This window comes from Sciurus vulgaris (genome assembly GCF_902686455.1).
Source record: "Sciurus vulgaris genome assembly, chromosome: 15".
In the NCBI taxonomy this organism is placed as follows: Eukaryota; Metazoa; Chordata; class Mammalia; order Rodentia; family Sciuridae; genus Sciurus; species Sciurus vulgaris.
Genome location: NC_136476.1, coordinates 52,508,652 through 52,536,649, shown reverse-complemented (window position 1 = coordinate 52,536,649; position 27,998 = coordinate 52,508,652). Strand labels below are relative to the sequence as shown.

The 27,998-nt window shown below is 40.1% G+C and overlaps 1 protein-coding gene across 14 annotated transcripts in view; it reads right to left on the bottom strand.

The window, feature by feature from the left end:
* UNC13B (unc-13 homolog B) overlaps window positions 1–27,998 on the bottom strand; it is a 222,661-nt gene that overhangs the window by 49,382 nt on the left and 145,281 nt on the right. For 3 of the 14 annotated variants that reach the window (XR_013759548.1, XM_079112444.1, XM_079112450.1), the window contains exon 1: window positions 41–3,079. The exons of 7 other annotated variants lie outside the window; for them this stretch is intronic. Coding sequence is in view for 4 of the 7 variants with exons in the window: in XM_079112444.1 (XP_078968570.1) it covers window positions 41–2,333 (2,293 nt within the window). In the remaining 3 variants the exon portion in view is untranslated. Of the gene's footprint in view, window positions 1–40; window positions 3,099–27,998 lie in introns of those variants that run through there. 4 more of the 14 variants (XR_013759547.1, XM_079112449.1, XR_013759546.1 and 1 more) reach the window with 3 other exon arrangements.

Here is a 27,998-nt window from a genome sequence, read left to right as displayed (position 1 = left end):
GGAGCCAGCTGGGAAATTATTACATAGAGACTCAGAATACCTGGGGGCATGTCTTCTACTGAGAGATGGTTTGCCTTCTGTACTAGCTCGTGCAAAAGTTTTTTCTGCCTCAGTTTTTTCTCTCTTAGAACATGTTTAAAATTGTTGATGCACTTGTTGAGGTAAATGGTCTCTGCACACACTTGCTCTAGGCTTAGTCGGTCTTGCTTGGGAGATTCAGGCCAGGAACAAGTCTCACTTTCCAGACATGGGGCCAGAGCAATACTGGGCAATGAATAAGTAAGAGGTGAGTTATTAGAAGCAAGAGAGAAGTTGCTTGGGTCTTGAGGGGTTTGGTCTCCCTGTGTAGAGATGCACAATCCTCCAGAGATCACACTGAGCAAACTTTCACTACCCTGACTCCCAGGGCTCTCCATGGAGCAATCTTGGAGACACCCTGAATTCAATGTCCCAAGAAGTCGATCACTGTTCTCTGACTGAGAACCAGTCTCATTACTTTCCAGGTCCTCAGGACTGATAGATCCACTGTTTTCCAGCTTCTGAAATACCCCCTGCAGAGCTGAACGAAAGTGGTGAATTGCTCGACCCAGCTTAGTTGTGTAAAACTTGATTTCTACATCCTCATCCTCCTGGGAGCCACCCAGAACACAAGAGGACTTGTCAAAAACATCCTTAAGGACCTGAGCAGCACATTCTTCTTCATTCAGGTCAATATGAACCATATTACTGAAAGTTTCAGGCCCTATGATCATTTTCTCTATCATGCTATCAGAGCTTAGAGTTGCAAACCTTCTGGACTTGTCTGTCAAAAGGTCCTCTAGCTGCTTGGAGCTCAGAATATCAAGTCCAGCTTCACAACTCAGAGGCTTGTCTTCTGTATTTATCCTCTCTGTCTTCAGCAATCCAGACAGTGACAGGCAGGTGCTGGCCTCATTTTTATGGCTGCAATCATTTTCTAATTTTGCTACTTTACAGGTTTCAAGTTCTAGGCTGCATTCTTTGAAAGACTGGGATTTCCCATTATCTTGCTCTTTTGAGATTAACCCTACAGAAGGTTTCTCAAGTTGATGGAGGGGAGAGAGAGAAGCCTCTCTCCTTGACAGTTCACCACAGCTGCCACTGATACTCTGGAAAGTTCCTAATGCTCCCTTTACTTCATCCCCTAGCTTAGACACATTGCTTTGCTCTGCTAAATTGTTCTTCATTAGAAAGCAAGGGTCTTGCTGCTTGGGAATCTGGTGTTCTCTATGTTGGTTCTGAGACCTCATCTGATTTGAGCCTGTTATAGGTCCTCTGTTCCCTGATTCCATCTGAAGAACTGGTTTATCCTGATTTAAAGAGTTCCTACTAGAATCCTGAACGTGCTGAAAAAATGATAAAGACTCCTCCTGGGGACTCTTATAGTCCTGTGGCCAGCTTGATTCTTCTTTGGTGGCAACCCGAACCCCTGCACTTTGCAGAAGGATGGATTTTTGCAGGATGAAGTCTCTATGCTCTAGATGGGCAAGCTTCACTACAGTGGGCCTGGGAGCAGGAGCTTTGCCTGCCCTATAAGCCTCTTTGATGTATCTGTTGCACTGCATGCCATTTACACAGAGGTGCCTGGCTAGGAAATTACCCACCAGTTCCATAGTATTTTCCCCATCTTGTTCAGGAAGTCCATACAGGTAGAGCATGGCTTCCTCACAGTGTTTTTCCATATGGGGTTCCTGGGTCTTTTTCCCCTCACACACCTTTGCCAGGGAACTGCTGCCAACATGTAAGCCTTCTATTTCACTGAGTACTGAGTCTACACAACTGGACACTTCATCCACTGAGCCCCGAACTTGGCTCAAGTGTTGCCGAAGCTCAGCAATCTCAGTCTGGAGACGGCTGATGCCTTGCAGTTCTCTGATGATATATTCTACTACATCCCCCAAAGGTTCTCGCTGTTCGCAGCTATGGCTTTGGACAGAGCCTCTGGCTGAAAGGGGCTTGGCTTGGTTCCTCTCAGAGGACACTTGGTAACTCGTGGTAAAGCTGGCAGATGAGAGGTCCTGAGAACCAGACCCTGAAACACAACCTGTAGAGCCCAGAGGAAGTTGGCTGTTGGCCTGCTGTCCAAAGCTGCAGAGCTGGGCCAAGTCCCCATCTCTATCTCCACCAATGGTGGAGGCTGCTGACCCACAGCAAGCAAGTCGGGAGCTGTCCTCTGGTAAGGATCCAGTAGGGCCTGAGGGCTTGCTCTTCATGCCACATACAGTCTCTCCCTTAGCTTTATCTGGGGAAAGCCTGGAGGAGGGTCCCAAGGTGACCATGATTTCTTCCTCTGACTCTTGCAATAATCGCTTCATTTTTCTCTTTCAGGGTCTGGAGGGATTCTCTTCTTCTTCCCCTTATTTTGTCAGGATGCTTAATACAGATTGCTTTGGAAGGCAACAGCCTGTCCTGCTCTTTTCGGATTGTTTCTAGCAATTATTGTTGGCTGATGCCTTAGGCTTAGCCCACAGTGATGCCTGGATCGGCCTCATGTATGGCCTCCAAACCTGGCACATACCCCTGGATCTTGGCTTGACTCTTATCCTGTAGCTAATGAAAAAGGAAAACAGGGCACTCAGAACAGAAAGCAGCAGGATAATTTTAATCAGAATCAAACTATTAAAGAGGAATAAGAATACTATCTTCTAAAACTGTAAAAATCAGTCTGACTTGCCTCCCAACCTTGGCCTTAAAGGCTGTAAGCAATCAGTTCTCTCTCCTTGGCTTCCCCTTCAAATACCGATAAGAAATTAAATCAAGTCTTTTGTGTTCTGGGCAAGTACCAAAGGTATTGGCAGTGAGACAACCTACTGGGGAGCAGATGAGGTAGTATCAATGAGTGACTGCTTATGTGAACCTTCACAAAATTCAGCACTAGAGTCTGGCTCAGGAATGAACAAAGAGATACATAACTCCCAAAGCTCAAATCACACACACAATGAGAGACAAGGGCATGGGATGTTTTTTTCTCTTGCATTTTGTTGTTCTGGTGAAAACTCAGCCACTTTGGCTCACCTCTGCCTGTGCTTCTAGCACAAAGTGTTTCCCTTTGTTTAGAGCTAGCAATCTTCACTTGGAAAAAGGACCATGGCAAGTATTTTAAATTTGGAGGGGGGGGGGGAGGGAGGGAGAGAGAGAGAGAGAGAGAGAGAGAGAGAGAGAGAGAGAGAGAGAGAGAGAGAGAGAGAGAGAGAGAGAGAGAGAGAAGCATCTCTACACCTAATCCCAGAATAAGGTGGTACAGTATGGGCAGAGTCACTGTCCAGAACCTAGGTGGCATTTAGCATGTTTGGATCTAGAAGGGCAGGCAGTCAAAGGCATACATATGATAGGCTCACCACTGAGGATGAAGAGGACTCAGGCTCAACCTGGTATTTTTCAATTCTGCTTAACAGTTCCTAATGGCTTAGTGAAACTGAAACATACCCAGATTCAGTTTTTCTGGCCCACAGAGGATCCTTCAGAGCAGCATAGTAAGTGTTGCTGAGCACACTATCACTGCTTGGGTAATGGAGGGTTGTTTTAACCTTCTGACTGGTCTGGAAAGAGCAATGTATCAGCCAAGAGGGGAGTTGTTTACATCACAGAGGGCTCCAGGGTGCCTTTCTGACTCCAAAAAAAATGAAGATAGACCTTCTACCAATCTTACTCCTGTATCCTAAGCCACTGGTAACTGTACAACAGAGGCAAAGATGATGATTACCTTATTTGGGATGGCATCCATTCCCTTTTTATTAGGAATGGGCAAAGTGCAGGGAAGGAGCAGAGAGGTAAGTACAAAGGGGCAAGCAGAGATGCAGGAGACTGCAAAATTCTGGTTTTAGGTCACTCTGTGAGGGGTAAGATGGCAGCCATTTTTTTTTTGGCGAGAGATGGTTTCCCCATTTTCTAGAATTTCTAAATCTTTCTGGATTTCTAAATTTTCTAAACACTTTTATTTTTCCAGCACTCAAGTTAACCATAAAAGGGGAAAGCTGCCTTAAAGAAATAAATAAGCTGACTAGTCTTGTGGCAACTCATTTTCAGGAAAAAACACCATTTATAGCTACAGTCTGTGGGTCTGAAATTTAAAAGCTCTGTGCTTCCCCAAACTAGGAACAAGAAGGACAAGTTGCAGGACTTTGAATAAAGATAAAGCTGACTCCTTGTACTGGAAATAACTAGGTCAAGAGCCAAGAGACAGAAACTAAATGAATTCCTATTTCCTGTCTTTCTTTCTTCTCTTCAGTTCCTTTAAGAACTCTACTTAATAAAGGAATTCCTTATTTAAGAATGTTACCTATTCTGTGAGGCATCCATTATTGTTTTATATCAGGTTTCAAGGAGCCAGGACCAGCTACACCTCTAGTCTGGCCAACTCAACCTAGCTTTTGAGGATGCACTAGGTATACAACCTCAATTCCTGGGTTTTGGGCCTTGTGCCCAGCTGGCTAGGGAGATTAAACTCCAATTCTAGGATTAACTCAAATTCTCCTCCCACAAGCATAAATTTATATTTCCAAAAATACTCCTTTCTTCTCACCCATGCAGGGGTTGGGAGTCCCTGATTTGTTCTTGGCACTGCTGCTAGCCCTGAACTTCCTGGTTCCACAAGGACTGGATCTGCCAACTAGTTTTTTAAGTTTCTCTCAGAGGAGAATGATAGTTTACTAAATAAAGATGGAAGCTCTGTGTATAACCATTGAGGACATAAGCAAGTGCTACTGGACTGAGAATCAGGAGACTTGAGTTTGGGTTCTGTTTCAACAGTAACCCTGTATTAAACTCTTGACCTCTCTGTGCATTAGTTTCCTTAACCGAAAGGGAAGATAATTACAGGAATATTGCAAGCTAACATGAAAAATTGGTACTTAATAATAAACCGTATAGCACTGTAATGTTATTACTGATGTGGCAAGTCCCTGAGTGAAAGAAGAATGAAAACCAATATGCAAGCTAATCATCCAATCACCTAAATGGTATGATTAGATTGAACCATGATTTGTACTCACTCTACTTCTTTCTATGCCCATTTTAATGATCTGCAGCAGGGCCTGGAATTCCACCAGCAGAGTGTTATCTCTTGAGTTAATCTTGCTTTCTCGTAGAAATTTGTTTGTTTTCCTTTTTTTTTTTTTTGGTACTGGGGACTGAACCTAGGGGCTCTTAACTAAGCTAAAACCCAAGTCCTTTTTTTTTTTTTTTTTTTTTTTTTTAAATATTTTTTAAGTTGTCAATGGATCTTTTTATTTTATTTATTTATATGTAGTACTGAGTACAGAACCCAGGGCCTCACACATGCCAGGAAAGGGCTCTACCACTGAGCCACAACTCCAGCACCCCCAGTCCTTTTTTATTTTTAATTTTTAAATTTTGAGACAGGGCTCACTAAGTTGCTGAGACTGGCCTTGAACTTTCAGTCTTCCTGACTCAGCCTCCTGAGTCACCTGATTATAGGTGTGCACCACCATACCCAATAGAAGTTTTCTTTATTTAAAATATTTTTTTATTTATATGCAGAACTGAGAATTAACCCCAGGGCCTCAGGCGTGCTAGGCAAGCACTCTATCACTGAGCCACAACCCCAGATCCTAGAAGTAAAAAAACTTTAAACAAATCATTTGGTTCCCAACACTTCATTCAGGTTTCTTGGGCAGCCTGAAAGCATGAAGAAGGGGGCAAGTGACTATAGAAAGCAAGCTTTTTCTTTTAAATACTACGGAAGCACAGAACTTACTTTCAGACCTTGCAGGGCCAGACTCACTTTGGTCCAGATAAGGCAGCTTGTCAGGAACAAAATGAAGTTGACCCTTTCTGCTACTGCTTTAACTAAGACCAAGTTAATCTGAGGCCTATCTGCTTCTGTCTCAGATCAATACTCCAGACAGACTTGGCCTAGCTTTCTGGACAGTCTTCCACTGTCTGATCCCAGACTGTAGCACCCACAACATTGATTGACCAGCCACACGGAGGGCATTTAAATGGTACAGCTACTTTCCTATGGTCTCCTGAAGGACAGAACTGCCTGGTTCCCTACATCACTAACAAATAGGAAATTTCCATCTAGAGCTGCCATAGCAACTTCTCCCAGCCACAAAATGCCTGCTTCCACATTAAACAAATAAAACCCTCTAAAGCTTCTGAGTTGGTAGCCACTGCCCCTGCATGAACTTTAAACTTAAGAATCATCTCCTGGGGATACAGGTTCCCCCAAAGGAACCATACTCACTCAGAACTTCAGGTCTTTAGGGTTTGAAGCAGAGGATGGAAGGTCAATGCCCAGAAGATCAAATAGTCACTTTGATCAGAGCTCAATAGATACCAGAAGCCAAAATGGGCAGATAAGGCAACACTTACGGTCAGGAGGCCTAAGTCACCTTCTTCCCCAGGCTCCTTTTGCTACAATTCTCCAAAGGAATGAAAGGATAGGGGGCAAACCATTTTATCTCCAAATCAATGCAAATGAACCAGTATCCTAGGTGTGCTATTGAGTTATATGCCAGTTCTCTAAAATATTAAAATCTAGAGACAGAGAGACAAGTTTGGAGAGAGACATACAGATAACAATATGAAATGATACATGTTATTGTCAAAATTGTAATAAAAAGTTTAAACATTTAATTCCAGGAATGAGAAATGGGAAGGAGGTAAGAGGCAAAACCAGAACAGGTAAGACCATAGAAAAGTAATGTTTGAGCTAAGTCTCCTCAACTCAAACTCAGCCTTCTAGCTTCCATCAAGGTACTCAGTGTTGTTATTTTGCTGATTCTTGTTGGTCTGTCCACTCTGGTCAGCTCTTCAAATTTCATGCATATTTCTGAAATGACCACAACTTTCTGTGCTTTTTCTAAGGAATGACTAATTCAGGGGAAAATAAGGCAGTCCTTTCAAGGAATATCTGCATTTGAAAAGGGAAACATCAAAAAATGAATTAATTAAAAGGATTAAAGTTTTAATGACTGAAAACAGAATTAGAGCATCTCATCAGCATCAGTTTACTAAAACCAAGTCAAGAGAAAATATCCCTGTTTTCTGAAATGGCTGATTTGTCTACTATTCTCTCTCTCTAAATAAATATGATTAGGAATGTGGACTAGTCCTTGCAAAAACTGCCTGTGACCCAAATCTTGGCTTAGAGGACACAACGAGGGACTTCTGGGAACAGGCTGGGATTCCATGTACATATATCAAGCAGCCTCTGAATGTGTGTGAAACAATCCCAGCAGGCTGTAAGCTAAGAGCTCTGAGTCCCCCACAGAGGATGGGTCACTCCTGGGCCACTTACTAATTATGCTGTATGACAAAAATGGTGAGAGGAAGAGATTTCTAGGGCTACAGCAGGTAAGGATGCTCTTATGATGCTAATCTTTTGGAAATGCCTACAGAGTATCTCATCAGACGAAAGTGGTCAGGGCATAATGTATGAAGGGTGAGAAGGAAACATCTTAGGCCCACAGTTTAGCAAGGTCTCAGTCCCACATTTCCTAGGACTTGGTATCCCTTCACACTCTACATTGCTATCTAGGCTATGGAGTAGTTTTAGTTGGCTGTCAGAGTGTTTTTCTAAATTTTGAATTTTAAAGTCTTTAGGTAGGGCAGGAGCTCTTAGCTTTTCAAAAGTTCACTTATTTAAGACTATAACCCTTGACCTCGAATGACATCTGGTTTCTGCCTGGGTGGGAGGTTTTCATTTAAGGGTCCATAGAAGGTATGAATTCCATTACAGAGGAAACTCCTTTATTTGTTTTTGAATTTCCAGTGTATAGCACAGGGACTTACCATGCCAAGCACAGGGCCTGACAGACAGAAAACTCAGTGCCATGGAAAGAACAAAAGAGTTGATGACAGAACTGAATTAGAATTCAGGTCTTCTAATTTTTGATACACTTTTATTTCCATGACAACATTCTACCTTCAAATTGTAGGTTTCCTTCTAGATTGATGGCTTACAACCCCTTTTAATCATAAAACTAAGTTGGAAATCTCTTTTCAATTATACTTATGTACAATTTTCTGGGAACTCACTTAGGACAAAAACTGCCAGACTGTCAATTAGCTGGTACCTTTCTAGCATATGAGACTAATAGGGAGAGGTCCTGCCAAGGTTCTGTAATCCCCAGGGCTGCTGTGAGGGGGTTCCCATTTCCCCTTCTAGAAGGAAAAGTTGCCCTGGTCCTTATACTAATGATAGGTCTAGAGCAGCACTGTCCAACAGAAATATAATGTGAGCCACATACGTCATTTAAAATTTTCTAGTAGCCACATAAAAAAAGTAAAAAGAAACAGGTGAAATTAATCTTCATATTTTATTTAACCCAATGTCCAAAGTACCATTTCAACATGTAATCAATATAAAAAATTACCATATATTTGCATTTTTCATACTAAGTCCTTGAAATCTCATACATATCTCATGTTTATAGTACATCTCAAAATAGACTAGTACTAGGTATACCTCAACTACTCAACAGTAACATGTGGCCAGTGGCTACTACATTGGACAACACAGGTCAAGTAGTTTGGGTTAGGGGACACTCTGGAGAGTCTTCAAAACCTGCAATAGATACTCACTGTCATCTCAGGAGCAACAGAATGCTCTGTTTCTTTCACTCATCTTTTTACCTGTTCACTTTGATCCTAGCTAGAAACAGCACATTTCTGTTTTGTGACAGGTTCAATCCTCCTCAAAGCCACAAAGAACCAAGTATCAAGGCCCCAATCTGCAGAAGATGACTTTCTCTCCTTCTCAACCCAAAACTTTTTTCAATATCCTGTAGTTCTGGGTAGCTTCTTTCCAATAAATACACTGAGCAAAACTACAGTATAAACCTGGCTCCTTCCACAGAGGCCACCCCTTCACATGGAAGGCTTAGGGACCTTGCACAGACAAGAGCGTCATCTCAAGGCAGCGGGGTAAAAAGGTACACTAGAGGAACATGTAATAATAGTAAAAGATTATATTTATTTAGAAATTTCAGTTTTCATGACACGTTATTATCACAACAACCCTGTGAGGCAGGAAGGAAGAATTATTGTTCTGCATGCATGGATGAGAAAAAGGAAGCTTAGAGAGGCTAAACTAGACCAAGGTGACCAAAGAAGGCTAGGATTTAAAAGTGGTCTTCAATCTATAATTAGTGCTCTTTGATCACACATTCATGACATAAATAGACATCTATATGCATGTGTGCACACATTCAAGGCTGAGTAAACTCAAGATGACTTTTCTGTTCATATAGCAAATGCACATGAGAGGATGAATTAAACATTAGATAGGACACCACAGTCTCCCAACCCCTCTAACACATCTAATACATCTAACACACAGAAGAAATATGGCAAGGTTTTCTAAATATACAAAAGAATAGGAAGGTTACCTGAGTATATGCATAAATGCATAAAGGGACAGATGATCTCCATATATGAATATACACAGAGGAAGAGATGGCTTATGTGTATTCATATAAGATGAATTAATTAGTTGTCTAAATGTAACACATGCACAAGAGGAAATGAACAGGTAATTTATAAACACACATGGACACATTGAGAGGGAGAAAAAAATTAACTGTATATAAGTATGCAAATAACTACAAGGGTGGATGGGTTATTTGTATATGTATGGCAGAGTACCAAGGAGAAACGGATGGTCAGAGTATCAGCAGACAAACGTGTTTGTGAAGATTCTATCCCAGTGCTGAGTATGCTATTTTTTACTCATTATAATGACCCCCATCATCAAGTTGGCTCAAGCAGTTATGTAATTAATGTGGCTGCTCCATATTCCACCCACAAATGCTTTGCTTTTGTCCCTGCTTGTCGTTCAGAGTCAATCATATACTCAATATTACTTACCTTGCTGCTGCAACCAAAATAAGGGTTAAGGAAATGAAAGGAAAAAACAAAACACAATTAAAACCACGAATTCTCAAGTTTTAGAATGCAAGTGCTGTCTTTAAGAGGAAATCCATTCAGAAGCATTCCTTGATTTGACAGAGAAGCCACAAGATGAACTTTCTGAGCCACAGTGCCGCTTGCCCAACCGACAAACAGAGCCAAGAAGCTATTATTCTCAGTTGCACCCAGCTGGCTGTCTCCACTGCACAAGTTGATGATAGGAACAATGCCCAGGAGAGAAATCCCCTCAGTGAAGGAGGGGCAGGAGTCTGGCTGGCTGCAAATCTAGGAATCCAATCCGGTCCACACCTCTCTGCCGAGGGGGATTCTGATGACCAGCCTGCTGAAGGTAATAGCAGCTAAACTTCAACTGGATCTGGAATTCTAACTCAATCGATTTCATGCTTTGAGACTGAGACGAAAGCAGGGCAGCTCCTGCTCCTGCTGCTGCTCCTCCTCCTCTCCAGCTGCTTCCTGCCTGCAACCTCCCATAGGGCACCAGCCCTCCTCGCACACACCCCCTTCCCAGCACACTCACGCATACACAACCCTCGCCAGAAAGCTCACTCACACACCCTTGGTGAGTGTCTCTCCCTCTAGCTAAATATAGATCCTACTCTTTCCCCTCCCCCATTTTCTTCCTTCCTTTTTTCTCTCCCCTCCTTCCTTTTCCCCTGCTTATCTACTACCCCTGTCATATCTAAGATATAGAATATAGAGCTGTTAAGACAGAGTCCTATACATTGAGGATACTTTGAGGAGCTCCCAGTCTCAGAGGGAGACCAGACCACAGCAGGAAACTGGTGGAGCACAATATAAAGGAATCTTCCCTTCTCCTGAAACAAGCTCTATGGTTGTTTTGTTTGTGTATATATAATCTGCTGCCAGCCTTTGGAAAAGCTGAAGGACAGACAGGTAAAGTGCCCAAGTGCAGTTCACATCAAATGGAGCCATATTTTCAGAGTACACATCTGATCCAGTTCTTTCCAAACAGCCACTACAAAAGAATCAGATGGAAAACTCCCTTAGGCCATGAAAAAGCAATGACTAGGGAGAAAGAAGATAAGCTGGGTAAGCTGAGACGGGCCCTCAACTGCAAAAGTCATGACCAAAGATTGTTTGGGAATCCAGCAGTCAGAACTCAGTAACCTAATATGATACCACATTGACCAAAAGTTGCCCAAAGGTCAGGACACTGTTTTCATGATCCCACGTTTCCCAACTCTTTTTTGCCAATAGCAACTGGAGAACTAGGAGGTTCTCATGTGGTTCTAATTCCTAATAATTCAACAATTCTACTTAGGACTCTCTGGGAAGTTGAATGTCCTTATCTTCAAAGAACATTCCAGCTGTTCATTACAACATAATGTCCAAGTATAGTCTAGGGACCCTTCTAGCTCCGGACCATAAAGTGCCAAGTACAGGAAACAACCCTTTCCACTCTGCAACCAACAGGTCAGGAAAAACATTGCTTTGTGAACCTAGAAAACCACAGAATCCTCAGTACAGAACTTTGAGCAGCCAGTAAAAACCCAGAGAAACCATTTCTCTTCTACCTTCCCTAAGCCAGATCAAATGAAAAGGTCATCTTCCTCTTTAGGCCAACAATGGGTGGGTAAGTTTGATTTGCCCAGCATGCCCAAACCAGGCTCTCAAATCCTTTAAGTTCTGCTGCCCTGCAATATTCCTTATGACAATGTATAACAGAACCTGGCCCCTTTAGCTCAGAATCAGGTAGTCAGTCTGTGGGACATCCTAGGATCTATCACTACAGAACAAGCAGTCCTACATGGTAGATAAAACAAGCTTTAATGAATGATGATTTCTCTGGCTTATCCAAAATCCTGAGGAAGAAGAGCTGCTCCAGAGCTAGCATTGGCCTCCCTATAGCCTTCTTCCAATAACATTCCTTCCCCCTCAACCAAGAAAAAAAATTTAGATTCCAAGAGATGCTAAATAACCCATTTTTTACCCATCTATCTCATTATGCAGCCAACACTGACAGCAGAGCAAATACCTCCTAACCCAGTTGGAAGCTGGCTGGAAGACAGAAAAGATAAGGGCTGACAGCACAACTATAACCACATCTAAATACAGAGGGAAAAAATAACTTGAAAACTGTCAAATTTCAGTGGAAGTCACAGCCAATTTACTGTGGAGTTTCCCAGGCTTGGGTCAGGGGAAGGAGGTAAAGGATTTTAAATAAGAAATATAAGGAAGACTAATTAAATCAGAATTCCCTCCCCCAACTCTGTAACCACCTATGAAGAGCCACAAGCAGTGGCTACTCTTGTCAGGTTTGGGTCTGAGCATCCTAGGATGAGAGAAGCTCACATTTTCAAGACTGGGGAAGATTCCCAGTGCTACAACATTGCCCAAAGAACCTTCTTCCTGCCTCATCCACAAGTGGCTCCGGGGCTTGGCTGAGGCCTCAGGTGATATTCTGAAGGCTATCAGAACCTTGTCTTGACCATCTGCCTAACCAAATACTTTCAGCTCATTACTTTTAAGCAGTTTGGGCTTTCCAGAAAAACAAAGACTCAGATAGTAGAAAATGTGTCCAGGACATGAGACCAAACAAATTTGCTATCTATGGTTATAGTCTTCAAACTTCGCAAGACAGCTTATGGCTTTGGCCACAAATTACCTTTGTATCTTAAAACCTCCCCAGATTTTAGCAAAAGAAGGAGAATAAATAGGAAAAGAGGTAAACAACAGGACTCCTTCTGCCACCGCTCTACACTATTGAGTGCCAGACATCATATAACCAAAGGACATTCAGACCTCCTCAGTGCACTAACTTCTGGGGATTAGGTAGGCCATTTCTTTTACCAGAGCTATGTGGGCAACAATGCAGCTCCCTTTGTCATGTAGATCTGGCCCTTGGGAGTCCTGGGCAGGATAAGAAGGTAGGGTGCTTTTTCCAAGTAAGAAAGCACAGCACCCACCTAGTTAGGAAGCTTCCTCAAAGCAGGGCAGCTCAGAAGCTAGCTGGGCAGAGCTGGAAAAACAGATTGGGTTAATAAGGGAAAGGCATTTATCCAAAAGCTGTGAAATGCTCTCAACAGACATTCTCAAGGTCTGGGTTCCCAATTTAAATCTTTGCAGGGATCTTCGCCTAGAAACAGATGAGTCAAGATGGAAATTCAACATGAGACACTGACACTCACGCAGAGTTGTGGGAAGGTTCAGAGCTGCAGGAGCTTTAAAGGGGAGCCAAATGGGTGGGTTAGTCAGAAGACCACCTGGTGCACAAAATTTGTCTTCAGCTAAAGCAACTGAGTAGTATCACCAGGGATACTAGAAGAAGGTTTCACCAATCACAATTCTCCCCATCACACAACCAGACTAAATCTCCCTGATACCAAACACAACTAGTCTGGAAGCAAAGAATATGCCTACTCCAAACTTCCCTGCCTTTTCAGATGTCACTGCCAGATACTGGATGGGTCAAGGACCAGTGGGTACCTACCTTATCTTCAAATGGGTACAAAGGAAGGGAGAAGCCCAAGTCTATCTTATGTAGGAGTTGGCTTATGACTATTTTCCTTCTCTAATACCAAGCCAGAAGCAACATAAAGAGGCTGATATGTGGTCACACAGCTGGAATTTGTTTCATGTGTGAAGAAAATGGTTTGTTGTGGTGGATAAGAAGTATTTTTCCCCTTGAAGAAGTATCCCCTCCCTGTTTCTCGGAAACTATACATAAGCAGAAAATGATGGGCAATGGGAGGTGATCATGCCACCCCAGGGGAATGATGAACCTGGCAGAGATGTGCTAACTTCACTGATGTGCTAAGACATAGCTGCCACATAGCCTAAATCAGACCTGACAAGCTGTAAGCAGGCCTAAGGAATCATAAATTGCTGACAAATCTGACTCCTACAATCAGGTCAAGCACTATCCCTGATTAGCAAAAACTTGAGCATAGAGAGTCAATAAACTTCTCAGCACAGTCCAGCTAAACGGGTTTTCAGCCTGTAACTCCAAAGGCACTCTATTATACCCATTTCGGGACCAAATGATTAAAAATTCTTAATCAAAGCAGTCTACACGTGTATTGCCCTCTCACACAACCCTGGTGAAAACACAGCTTTCAGACTTAGGACTAATGCAGACCCTAAACTAGTCTCTGTTTATATACACCCCAGGCCAATCAAGAGACTGCATTGGTGCTGCCTCCCTCTCAATATCCAAGGGACCCCAAGGGCCATGTGCTGAGGATTCTCCAAGAGAAAACCCAAACTGAAATTTCATGAAAAAGAGAATATCTTGTACCAAATGGAGACTAACTGGCTTAATATTGATCAAATCTCCCCTTTGGTTCTTTGTGACATGATCTGAGATGTGTCTTAGGGCAAACCCATATTTGGAGCAGTCTCTTGGTTTTGGTCCCTGTTTCTAAAAGCTTTTGGAAATACATTAGTGGTAGCATATGAATCTCAAGTGTCTTGAGATTCAATGAAGAGATCACAAAGAGGAAGTTTTCCTTTTTCTTTCTTTTCTTTTTCTTTCTTCTATAGAATTCTCCACATTTTTAAAATATCAGGTATGGTCAGACATGGGGGTGCACACCTGTAATCCCAGCAACTTGGAGGTTGAGGCAGGAGGATCACAAGTTTTGAGTAAAGCCTGAGCAACTTAGTGAGATCCTGTCTCAAAATGTAATAAATAAACAAACAAACAAATAAAAGTAGGGGACTAGGGGTGTAGGTCAGTGGTAAATATTTCAAGCCCCAGGCTGCCAGATAACTCATATCAATTCCAAGCAGAGATGACTTATCTCCATATATTCTAATTCTCCATCCTGTGACAGAATCCCTTGCAAAATCCTTTGCCTTTCTGCCACATAGTCACCAATTTTGTCTAACCATTCTATCAAATGTGTCTCCATCTCTATAACCCTTAGTCCAAGCTTCATTATTTCTCACTTGAACTACTATAAAATATTCATCCTGTCTAGTCACCTTCCTCCAGAAACATTTCCCTCTAATCCTTCCTGAACACTACACAATTTGCTAGAGAAATACTTCTAAAATGCAAATAGATTTTTGTCACTTGTTTTTTCAAAATCCTTCAGTAGAAAGTACAGTCAAGAAAAAGTCCAAGTTCCATAACATAGTATCAAAGTTCTTTCTTGACCTGTCCATATCTTGAGGGATCCAATTTCTAATACCTTAATTTTGGCCAAATCAAACCTGATGTACTCAACTGTATGTGCCAACCCACCTTTTCTATTTCCAGATGGCACCATCTAAAGTCAATATTAGAATGGTGAGAAGGGAGACTAGAAACTGTCAAGTGCTTTTTCAGAAAACCAGACTTGGAACCAAAGCAGCATAAATTTTTGAATATGTTGTATAAGGTACCTATGAACATTCAAGGAACTGTTCCTAGGTAATTGGATATACAAGTCTGGAGCTCATAAAAGAAGGCTGAAATGGAAATTGCAATCTGGGAACCAACTCTACCAACACCTTAATTTTTATGTCATGAGTTGAACTATAATATAGCAGGAATATATGGGTGCCCCCAAAATTCACATGTTGGGTCCACTTGAAGTGATAAGGTGATGAGGGCAGAGCCCCTGTGTATGGGATTAGTGCTCTTGTAAAATAGGTCCAGTAGGGTCTTTCACCCTTTTCACCATGAGACACAATGAGAAGGCACCATCTGTAAGCTATAATGTGGACCCTCACCAGACACTGAATCTGCTGGTGTTTTAATCTTGAACTTACCAGCCTCTAGAACTGTGAGAAATAAATTTCTTTTCTTTATAACCCACTCAGTTTATGGTATTTCATTCTGGCAGTCTGGGTGGGCTACAACAAGTTGTAATCCCTCCAAAATTAAATCCTAACCCTCTCTACCTAATACTGTGGAATTATTTGGAGACAGGGTCTTTATAGAAGTAAACAAGTTAGAATGAAGTCACTAGTGTAGGCCCTCATCCAACGTGACTGGTATCATTATTTTTTTTAAAGGGTACTTTGGGTACAAAGATATGCATAGAGAAAAGACATAGGGAGGAGATGGCCATCTACAAGTCATGAGAGAGGACTACAACAGACCCTTCTCTCATAGTCCTCAAAAGGAACCAACTCTACCAACACCTTAATTTTGTACTTCTAGCATGATTAATTGATGAAAATGAATGATGAAAAGATAACTCCTGCTTTTAGGGAGTTCATAACCTAGTGGGGGAAATGTTACAGCACGGGTCAATTGTTATACCCACATATATTCTCAGGAAGGGGAAAGTTAGACTTTGTGCTTGGGTGACTGGTAGTGCCACTTACTGAGAAAGAAGACATAGAAGAGGAGGTAGAGAAAAAAGAAAGAAAATATGATGAGTACATTTGAATATGTTGCAAGAAATACCTATGAACATTTAAGGAACTGTTTTCTAATTGGATATAAAAGTCAGGAGCTCAGAAAAGAAGGCTGAGATGGAAATTGCAACCTGGGAACCAACTCTACCAACACCTTAATTTGGTACAGTTACATGTAAAAACATGGGTGAGATTATCTAGAGAAGAAAATGAGATGGAAATCAAAACCTAGGAATCATCGAATTTTAAGGGGCAAGTAAAGGAAGAGAAATGCTATGAAGAAAGTAAAATGAAGCTGTCAGAAATAAGAAAAGGATTTGAAGGGAAAGATATCACAAATGCCAAGAAGGAAGAATGTTTTAGGGAGAAACCAGTCAACAGTTTTTATCTCACCTGCCACAAAGAAATGCTCCAGGATGTTGTTTTTCATCTAAAATGCCCTTCCTAACTTGTCATCTTTGGCTATTTATGTCTCAATGTCCTCAGGTGTGGACTGCATAAACACATTTCCTTAGCATGCTTGAAAATGACAACCAGAAAAGAGAAGTAAAAGAGTAAGGAACTGAGCTACAATGTGCTTCTTCCCTCGAATTCAAGAAGTTTTTTTTTGCCAGGTGATGGTGCACACGTTTAATTCCACCAACTTGGAAGGTTGAGGCAGGAGGTTTGAGTTCAAAGCCAGCCTCAGCAACTTAGAGAGACTCTGTCTCAAAAAATAAAAATGGTTGGGGATGTTACTTAGTGGTTAAGCACCACTGGATTCAATCCCCTACAACCTCCATACATACCAAAAAAAGTAGTCTTAATTTACCACTTGCCACTTGTAAGAAGCCCTGGCTCTCCTTAATGATGATGTAATTATAAACACAGAATAGATATTATTCCTTAACTTCCATCTTTCTAAGTTCATGTTATTTTATTTCTTGGACTATTCCTGACTTTTTTTCTTTTCTTTTCTTTTTTTTTTTTTTTTTTTTTTTTTTTTTTTTTTTTTTGGTACTTGGGATTGAACCCAGGGCACTGTACTACTGAGTTACATCACCATTTTCATTTTGAGACAGGGTCTTGCTAAGTTGTCTAGGCCCCAGATTGAGATCTTCTTGCCTTAGCCTAGTGAGTGCCTGCAATTACAAACATATGTCCCAGGGCTCAGACCACTTCATATTTTTAAAGTGTTTACTCCACAAAACTTCAGAAGCTATCCTAGGAATTTGTAATCAGTTCCTGATCACAAGTACAATCTTGAAAAGATTAATCTTGAAAATGTAAAGCCTATTTACATGCAAAGAAAATGCAAACAGAACTTAAAATCAGCATACTACAGAGATACAGCCACATCCATGTTCACAGCTGCTCAATTCACAATAGCCACATTGTGGAACCAACCTAGATGCCCTTCAATTGATGAATGGATAAAGAAACTGTGGTATATATATATACAATGGAATATTACTCAGCCATAAAGAATGATAAAATTATGGCATTTGCAGGCAAATGGATGAAATTGGAGAATATCATGTTAAGTGAGATAAGCCAATCTCAAAAATCCAAAAGACAAATGATCTCACTGATAAGCAGATGATGACACATAATGGGGGGTGGGAGGGGGGCAAGAATGGAGGAAGGAGGGACTGTATAGAGGGAAAAGAGAGGTGGGAGGGGTGGGGGGGAAGGAAAAAAATAACAATGAATCAAACATCATTACTCTACGTAAATGTATGAATATGCAAATGGTATGCTGTTACTCCATGTACAAACAGAAACAACATGTATCCCATTTGCTTACAATAAAAATAAATTTAAAAAAAAAAAACCTTTATACACAGACATAGGTGGTATATGTTCACAGCATGCAATATAAACATAATTCTTTCACTTAAAACTATTTCCTTAGTTACAATTCTAGGACAACAAAGTTAAGAATGCATGACAGTTCTCTACTTTGTCTATACATACATATAGTTTTCAAGGAACATGCATGGAGTTTTACTAATTATAATTTTTCTAATTTTTTCCTGTTATGTCTATTCTTATTATTAATTGAAATGTAACTGTTAAATCTAACAATAAAAGTCTGGGCTTGCAAAAAAAAAAAAGAAAAGAAAATGCAAATAGAAAGCAGAAATAATAAGAAAATATGTAGCCAGGAACTGGATCTCTAAATCTCTGAATCGAGTTTTTCTATATATATGTACTAGGACCCCTGCCCCAGTCATAATAGCCGGTAAAATATTCCAGGTAAATGTCTATTCTTAATTCCTAAGACTTCATACTCAAAATCCCTGCCTGGCTTCCTACCTTGATAAACCAGCATGGGTCAAAATATTTCTTTACAGGCTATAAAAGCAAAAATAAATAAATGAAACTACATCAAACTAGTAAGTTTCTGCATAGCAAAAGGAACGATAAATTAAATGAAATGAATCCCTATGGACTATGAAAAATATTTCCAAGCAACATATTTAAGGAGTTAATATCTAAAATTTATAAAGAACATTACAACTCAATCGCAGAAATACAAATAACCCAATTTAAAAATGAGTGAAGGACATGAATAGCCATTTCTCCAAAGATGACACTTAGATGGCCAACACGTGTATGACAAGGGCCAACAGGTGTATCAAAAATGGCTCAACCACACTAATCATCAGGGGAATGCAAATTATACCTGAAATACCATCTTAGACCCATTAGGATCATTACCATCAAAAAGACAAGAGAGGGTTGGGGTTGTAGCTCAGTGGTAGAGCACTTGCCAAACATGTGTTAGGCCCTGGGTTCAATTCTCAGCTTCACATATAAATAAAGGTCCATGAACAACTAAAAAATACATATTTTTTTTTAAAAAGACGAGATATCAAATGTGAGAGGGTTTGGTGAAAAGGGAACCACAGTACACTGTTGGTGAGAATGTAGATTGATATGACTATTAAGGAAAACAGTATAGTGGTTCCTAAAGAAATTAAAAATAGAATTATTACATGATCAGCAATCCCTCTTCTGGGTATATAATCAAAGAAGATGAAATCACCAGCTCATGAAGATATCTGTACTCTCATGTTGGTTGCAGCATTATTTACAATAGCCAAGATATGGAAATAATCTAAACATTCACTGATAAATAAAAAAAAAAAATGTGTGTGTGCATGTGTGTACACGTGTGCACACATAATGGAATAAAAATTTTAAAAAGAAGGAAAATAAAAGAGATTGACAAAAGAAATATACGGTTATAAAAATATTGAGATGGAAATAAAATATGGGGGAGAAAATGGAGAGATATAGGTCAAAGGATATAAAATGGATATATGTAGGGTGAACAAGTTTAGCAATCTAATGTACAACATGAGTCTTAATTTTTAGTTAATAAAATTTAAGGCATTTGGGATTTTCATGACATAAGTAGATCTTAGCTATTCTTGTTGCAAAAAATATCAGATAATAACAGATATGTTGAACTGATTCACTAAAGCAACCATTTTACCATATATACAAAACATTTATATGTAAACATAAATATATACATATATATACATGTATCCTTTAACATCGTCATGTTATAAACCTCAAATATATAAAATAAAATTAAAAACAAAAATGACTTCTTTAACAGAAGACCAATTCAAAAGATAATTCAAGGACTAGGGGATGTAGCACAATGATAGTACCTGTCTAGCATGCACAAAGCCCTGGGTTCAATCTCAAGCACTGTCGGAGGAAGGGAAAAAAAAAAAAAAAAAATGGCAAAAGGTGAGTCAAGCAGTCTGCAAACTGACTCCCTCCGTCCACATTCTTGAGTAGACATCTGAATTTTCTCCCAGTGCAAAAAAAGGTCAAAAGAATATCAAAAGCCCAAAACATTGGGGCTGGGGTTGTAGATCAGTGGCAGAGTACTTGCCTTGCATGTGTGAGGCACTGGGTTCAATCCTTAGCACCACATAAAATGAATAAATAAAATAAAGGTATTGTGTCCATCTACAATAAAAAAAAAAAAAAAAAAAAAGCCCAAAATGGTTTTCTCAACCTGTCTTTTCATGCTCCAATCTATTTCACTAGACAGCTCCTGTCTCCAACACAACAGCCCCACTTAAGAGTGCCTACTCTTTGGGCCTAGAATGAGAGGGCAGCCTAAAGCAACTCCTAAAGGTTAGAGTGAGTGACTAGTAAGTATCATAAAAGACAAATAAAATATATAAGAATTTGAGAGAGGAAATATTTCCAGCTTTAAAGGTACAGGTTTAGATTGAAATCAGGGAAGGCTCTGTGAAGAAGGCAATATCATTCAAAGAATGTGGATATGTGGGAACTGAAAAGAATTGGGCATTTGAGGCAGAGATAAAGATGGCAAAGATTTGAATGGAAGAAAAAAGAAGGTAGAGTTGGGGTGTGGCTCTGTGGTAGAGTGCTAGAGCTAAGGCCTGTTGCCAATATTGACAACCTCCCTTCCTATGACTCCACACAGGTTAACGGTATCATGGCATCCCTCAGAGGAGGGAGGGCTTTGTTCATGTTCAAAAGATTAAAAGCTTAATTCTTAAAGAAATCACTAAAGTAGTCCCCATTATCTGTACAGGATACATTCTAAGACCCCCAGAGGATGACTGAAACAACGAATAGTACCAAACCCCATAAATAATGTTTTTTTCCTATGCATACATATATACATATCTATGATAATTTTCACCTTTCCACGTAAACGTAGCACTTTAGACTTCTTTTTAGCATATCCAAGTTGCTAGCATCATTACTACCCTTGCCTTTGTGTGACATTATTCAGTAAAATAAGAGCTTTTTGAACATAAGCAGTGCACACTGTGACAGTTGACAGCTACTGAGTAACTGATGGGCTGGTAGCATATACAACATGGATACACTAGACAAAACAATGATTCACATCCTGGGGAAAAAGAACAGGAAGGCACAATATTCATCAGGCTATTCAGAAGAACATTTAATTTTAAAACTATGACTTATTTTGTTTCTGGAATTTTCTTCATAATATGAGGTTGACCGGGTAAATGAAATCAGAGATTCAAAGCAAGTGGTAAAGAGTTAAATAAATCTAAATTTGAATCTCATCTCTAACTTCTGCTAGCTGGGTGATCCTGGACAAGTTTCTATCTTCTTAAACATTCAGTTCCTTAATTTATAGAATAGTCCTAATAATATAAGTCTATTTCACAGAACTGCTGTGAGAAATTCATTGAGTAATGTATGTCAAGCACCTGACATAATACATGAAAATAGCTATATTCAAAAAATAAAGCTACTAGGATGATAATTATTATGACAGTAGTTGAACTTTAAAGAAAAACTATAATATAGGTAGTAGGGTTTTCAATGAACAAATGGAGAGTTATGGGAAAGTTGTAATCTAGTTGCAACAAGGAAGGTGGGTACAGAAATGGGTTAAGTGGGAATCTAGTAATGGTTTGGAAGTAGCGGAGGAAGCTAGAGAAAAACTAAGCCTTACATCTTGTCCATTATTACATGTAATGTAACAAGAATGTATAGTCTTCACCAAAGAGAGCTTCAGAAAACCGCCAGGTTTTAGTCAAGGCCAGAAGGCACAGAATGTATTAGTTCTGGTCTCAGCTATCAGGTAAGGACTCTTCAGTTTGCCGAAGGAGCCTGTTAGGAGGAAGGGCTGTCTCACAGCATTCAGGGCAGCAGCAGCTAGGGCCCTTGTCCAGGGGAGATCTCTTTGGTTGTAAAGGAGTAGTATGGCCTGTTCTAGGAAAAGGTTTGTCATGAGCTCAAAGGGTGCCAAAAGCTATAGTTAAGAGAGTTTTGAAGTATTCAGGCTTATAGGTAGGATTTGCATTATGACAATATTAGAAACAACTTAAAGACCCACTAATAGGAAATACTGTATATGTTGTAATACAGCCACAAAAAGTACTATATAGCTGTTTTAAAAAGCAGTAGCTCTATTTAGAGTTATAGAAAACTATGTAGCTATTAATAGAGCAGTAGCTCTATTTGTACTAATATCTTCAAGATATAGCAGTAAGTGAAAAAAGCAAGGTAAAGCAGAGTATTGTTAATACACACAAATATGCATTTGTGCACACACATGCTTTAACTGTGTGGATTATCTCTGAACTGACAAGACACAGGTAATGCAATGGGGAAAAGGGGACAGCAGGACTGGGAGCTCTGCAAAAGGAGGGAAATGTATTATACATATTTTTAAATTTTATGTTTTTACATATATTACTTATTTAAAATAATTCTTTAATATTTTAAGTGTTAAAACAGCAATGGTAGGGAGAGGGCTAAAAGATTATAAGATAAAGGAGAGATCAGAAATTGGTGGTCTCCATGGGGGCAGAGAGTTGAGGTAGTGGAAGTTAATACAGGGAACACCCAGGTCCTCAAAGAGGAGTCCTAAAACTTGAATCAACAACTACTGCTACCAACACTACTAATACTATTAAAAATAATAATAATAATAATAATGGTAGCAGAAAAAAAAAAAGATAGGCAGCCATGATCAGAGAAAACCCTGGAGTTTGTAATCATAGTGTTTTACTGGTGCTAAGTCTAAGAGGTGGGATCCTCAAAGGTCTACCTTTGAGCTCATTTTCTCCCTACAAGGGAACCCTTTTTCAGGTTTCAATTATAGGACAAGAAGGAAGTCTCTTTGCTTGGGAGAGAATCATAAGTACAGAACTCTGCAAGACAGAGCCAATTTGCTCTGTACCTTAATGATCAGCCCTGAGAAAATGCTCTCAGGCTGACCAGCTGCAATCTTGGACCTCCTGGGACTGCTCCCTTTAAACAAGAGTATTCTTTGCTCAGTTCTGTCCCTGATTACCAAGGCTCTACTTCTCAGTTTTCTTCAACAGCCCAAGAACTCCTGTCAAGCCTTCTTTATGGCCTATCTCCATGTCTTCTCCTTCACTGTCCCTTCCACCTGGAACACCCACCCACCTGCTGCCACCGCAGTCTCTGTTTCTAGAGCTAAAAGTCTCACCTCCTCCCCCAGACTTTTCTGCAGCTAAGCCAAATAAGGTACAGATTCATATCCATTCCCACCCACACTTCCAACATTACTGCCTCATCAGCATTAGCAATGTCATCAAACACTTATTAAGTGCATATGGCCAGATACTCAGCCAGAGGATAGATATGATCCTATATAATTTCTTCCCTCAAGTTGCTGAAAGTCTCATAGGAATGACATAACTGTAGCTAGGTTTTTATGGTACTTTCCAAAAGTCTATTTTATGCAATATCAGCTAAGTAAATATAAATGACTATAAACATATGGGAAATACTCAAATCATAAATAATAGAGAAATGTCAATTAAAACAATGGGATACCACTCTTTGGTCAAACTGACAAAATTTTTCTAAAATAATAATGTTGGTGAAATACATTCAAATACTGAAAGCACAAACTAGAAAACTTTTTTCTAAAATAAATTCAGAAGTTCATCAAAACTATCCATTTATTTATTTATTTATTTATTTTTCCTCTTGGGACACTTGAGGCACTTTAACACTGAGCTACTCCCAGTCCTTTTTATGTTATTTTGAGACAGGGTCTTACTAAGTTGTCCAGGCTGGTCTTGAACTTGTTATCCTTCTGCCTCAGCCACCTGAGTTGCTGGGATTACAGGTGTATGCCAACACACCTGGCTTCTCATCAGAAGTCTTTAAAAAGAATATACTCTTTAACTTAGTAATTTATTTGAATTCTATTTTAGGAAAGCTAAGTTAAAGAAATAATCAGAAATAAAATAGACTTACGTATGTTCATGTTTATCATAACATCTATAGTAAGAACTGTTATGGGGCATTTATGTAATGGAATATTAGTAATCTATTAATAATCATTAAATGTTTTTAAAAATATTAAAACGTTCAAAATAAAGCTCATATAAACTAAATAAAGTAAAAAATTCTACTCACTGGGATCCAAATTCAGTAGATTTATATTCATAAAATATAAATTACATAAGAAAATACAGCTAACGATAATAGTTAATAATTTGCTGTTGTTGGCTTTAAGTCTTATGCCTTGGGAAAACAGGATTAATGAGAAGATAAAAAAGAACATGGAGACTTCTGTGGAAATGATGGGCCTTTCTTGCTAGTTAAGTATCTATAAAAGGTTGGCTAAATGCACTTTGCCACATTCTACACTGGGATCTAGAATACCAGCAATAAAAAGCAAAGGTTTGACATTCAAGTAACTTATAGAAAGGCAGGCACATGAGTCAACAAGTAACTACATTACATCATGGTAAATGTCAATCTGGAAAAAGCATTCAGAGAATCTGGAAACTTTATGAAAAAAATAAAAAACCTGACACCTGAGTTTTACAAGATGTGAATGAAAAGTCAGCTAAGTGAATTAAGAGAGTATTTGTAGTTGTGGCAAAGAGCAAATGCGAAGTCTCTGAGAATTTTTGAAAAATACAGTTCTGTATGTTGGAAGTGTTCATCAAACAGGATAGGAAAAAGAGTTAAAGTAGGATCCACATCAGTTTTTCAAACTATTTTTTGTTAAGGACCTGGCTTTATATTCCCAGTGTGTCACAGTCTGATATTTTTGGTCCATATCCTGTTCCAGGAGCTATTAATAGGGTTGATGTCAAGGCAACTGAAATTGCCTCTACGTGCTTACTTTCAATATTGGTATTTATTTCATCAAAGATTAGAAACAAACAGTTTCTGGGACGGGTGGTCCATGAATCACACTATGAATTGTACTGAGCTGGATCATAAAGGATTTTACTCTATTATGAAGGCAATGTAAAGTCACTGAGACATTTTTCCCTCTGTTTTTTTTTTTTTAATCATAGATTTACTAGACAATTTACAATGCCAAGAGAAAGATACCATTATTCTCCCCATTTTTCTAGATTGTGGAAAATGTGCCTCATTAAGCTTAAAACATTTCCTCAAAATGGTACACTGAGAAAAATATTGACAACTCATATATCAGAGTTAATTCCCTAAAACATAAAAATCTCCTGAGAATTAGTAAGAAAAATATTAACAATGATAGAAATTGGGCAAAGAATAGACCATTCATAGAAAGTAATTACTTAATAGCCTTTATAATATATGAAAACATGCTCAACTTTACTAATAAAAAACATGAATTTAAACTACTGAGACACCATCACCTAATAGAATAGCAAAATCTAAAAGTTTGATGAATCACTCCAATGGTGGGTTAGGGAAAAAAAAGTACCTTCATGGTATCACTCTTAGGAATATAAATTGGGGTATCTCCTATGGAAGGCACATACCCTTTGGGGTAGTAATTAAAGTCATTCACAAATATTCTCTCTCCCTTTAAAGGTATATCACGCTACTCATTTGATGTTAGGTGGGGTTAAGAATATGCTTTAGCAAGGGAAATGTGAGCAAAAGTGACATGAAGTTTTTGGGCAGAATTTTCAAGAGCCAGAGTGCATTTTGCTATGTTCTCTTTTACTCAGTATCTTTCCTATCCCTTTACCATTGTGACTGGCCATATTTCAGGTGCTTTTTGCTCCATTAGCCTAGATTACAGAGATAAGACAACTTAAAGCAGAACTCTTTGACATAACATGTAACATGGGCAAGAAACAACCATTTGTTGTTTTAAGTCACTGACAAAATGAGTAGCAATTTGGCAATATGTACTGAAATTACAAATGTATTTCCCTCAGATATACTTGCACACATGCAAAATGACATACATAAAAAGATTTCTCATTTCTAACATGGTTTGTTATACCAAATGACTTGAAACAACCAAATGAATATCAACAAAGGATTTGCTAAATACAGTACATTCACACAATGGAATATTATACAGCTGCAAAAAGTGAAAAATTTTCTTAGAATTAATATGGAAGGATTGCTAAGTAAAAAAGATTTTCTCAGTATGTATAATATACTGTCTTTTATATAAAAGGTGTAAAATGGAAAACATTCATATTTGCTTTATGCCTATATAAAGAAATTCTATAATGATAAGAAACTAACAAAAATTATTACCTTAGGCAGAGTGGTGAAGGCATGACTAGGTAGAACTTCGATTACTAGGTTGGAAAAATCCTTAGTGCTATGTTTACTTCATTTGGTCTCATAACCTCAATCTGTTGGCAAATCTCATTTTAAGTGTAAATGGTGCAATTCTGCCACTATCAAATCCCTCTTTTTTTTTTCTTTCTTGGTACTGGAGATCAATCCCAGGAGTGCTTTATCACTGAGTTATATCCCAAGCCCTTTTTTAAATTTTGAGAAAGGGTCTAAGTTGCCAAGTTTTCCTCAAACTTGCAATCCTCCTCCCTCAACTTCCTGAGTTGCTGGGATCCCTCTTTAAACTATGGCTGGTCATGACTCATCAACTGCCCTTTACTTATTCTTACTGTATTAAGAATACTTTTACTATTGTTCTCTTATTCAAGTAGCAATAGTACCTTAAGTACTGTAGTAGCTCAAGTAGCAATAGCACTCAAAAGTAGCAATAGTAGTTACTCCTGGATAAACTATGCCTTTTCTCCAGCTGATTCCAAGTTTTAGCAACTGTTTTCAGCTATATTTTTTTCCTTCAAGAGATTTCTGAATTCTCTCTCAAAAAGAAAAAGTCATGGGGCTGGAGTTGTGGCTCAGTGGTTGAGCACATGCCTGGCATGTGTGAGGCCCTGGGTTTGATACTCAGCACCACATATAAATAACTAAAATAAAAGATCCATTGACAACTAAAAAAAAGTATTTAAAGAAAAAGTCATGAGGAGGTTTCAAGATGGCAGCCTAGAGGGTGGCTGCATTTCATGTTGCTCCAGGACTCAGGATTCAAAAGAGGAGATATTGAGACACTTGGGACCAACTCAAAGCAGCCGGGTGACTCTCACCCGTTGGGAAAGCGTCCGGATGGGACGGTGGTCCTGGAACGCAGGAAACTTTGTGAAGTAGAGCTGCCGGCGAGACGCCCCTCCCCCCGCTGGAGCAGTGAACTCGGACAACTGGGAGCCCCGCAAAGGAGGCCGCTCGGCACAGCGCTGGGACTCGGAGCAACCACTGGGGCTCCGGCGGCTGCCCAGGGGAGGAGTGACGAGGAGAGCTGTGTGGACTCAGGACACGGGGGCCTGCCCTGAGGAGGAGGAGGAGGAAGTGGACCGCCGCTGCCGCTTGGATTCGGAGTGACCGCACCAGAGCTGCAGGCGGTTGTCAGAGGAGAAGCTCCGCAGCGAGCTGTTTGGACTCAGACCGCTTCTGAACACCGGGGCCTGCCCGGAGGAGTAGGAGGAGGAGGAGGAGGAGCACGACGGGTCCTTTGGACTCGCAGTGACTGCATTAGAGCTCCAGGCGGCTGCTCAGAGGAGAAGGCGAGTGGTGAGTTGTTTGGACTTAAAGTGACAGCTCCTGAACACAGGGGGGCTGCCTGGAGGAGAAGCGTGGTGGGTCGCTTGGTCTTGAGTGGCCGCACCAGAGCTCCGGGTGGTTGCCCAGAGGACCTGTGCAGCGGGTCACGTGGATTCAGAGCCAGTCAGAGCGACCGCTCCTGAACCCCCGGGGGGTTATCTGGAGAAGGAGTAGGAATGGGGAGGGTCACTTCGACTCGGAGTGATTGATTGCCCAGGGCTACGGTGGTTGGTGGGAGGTGGAGGCACGCACTGAGTTTCTTAGACTCCTAGTGACCGCACCGGAATACTGGGCGGCTGTCTGGAGGAAAGGCGTCTGGCGGGTCTCTGGGTCTCAGAGCGATTGTACGGGGCCCCAGGTGGCTGCTCAGAGGAGGGGTCGCATAGCCAGGCGAT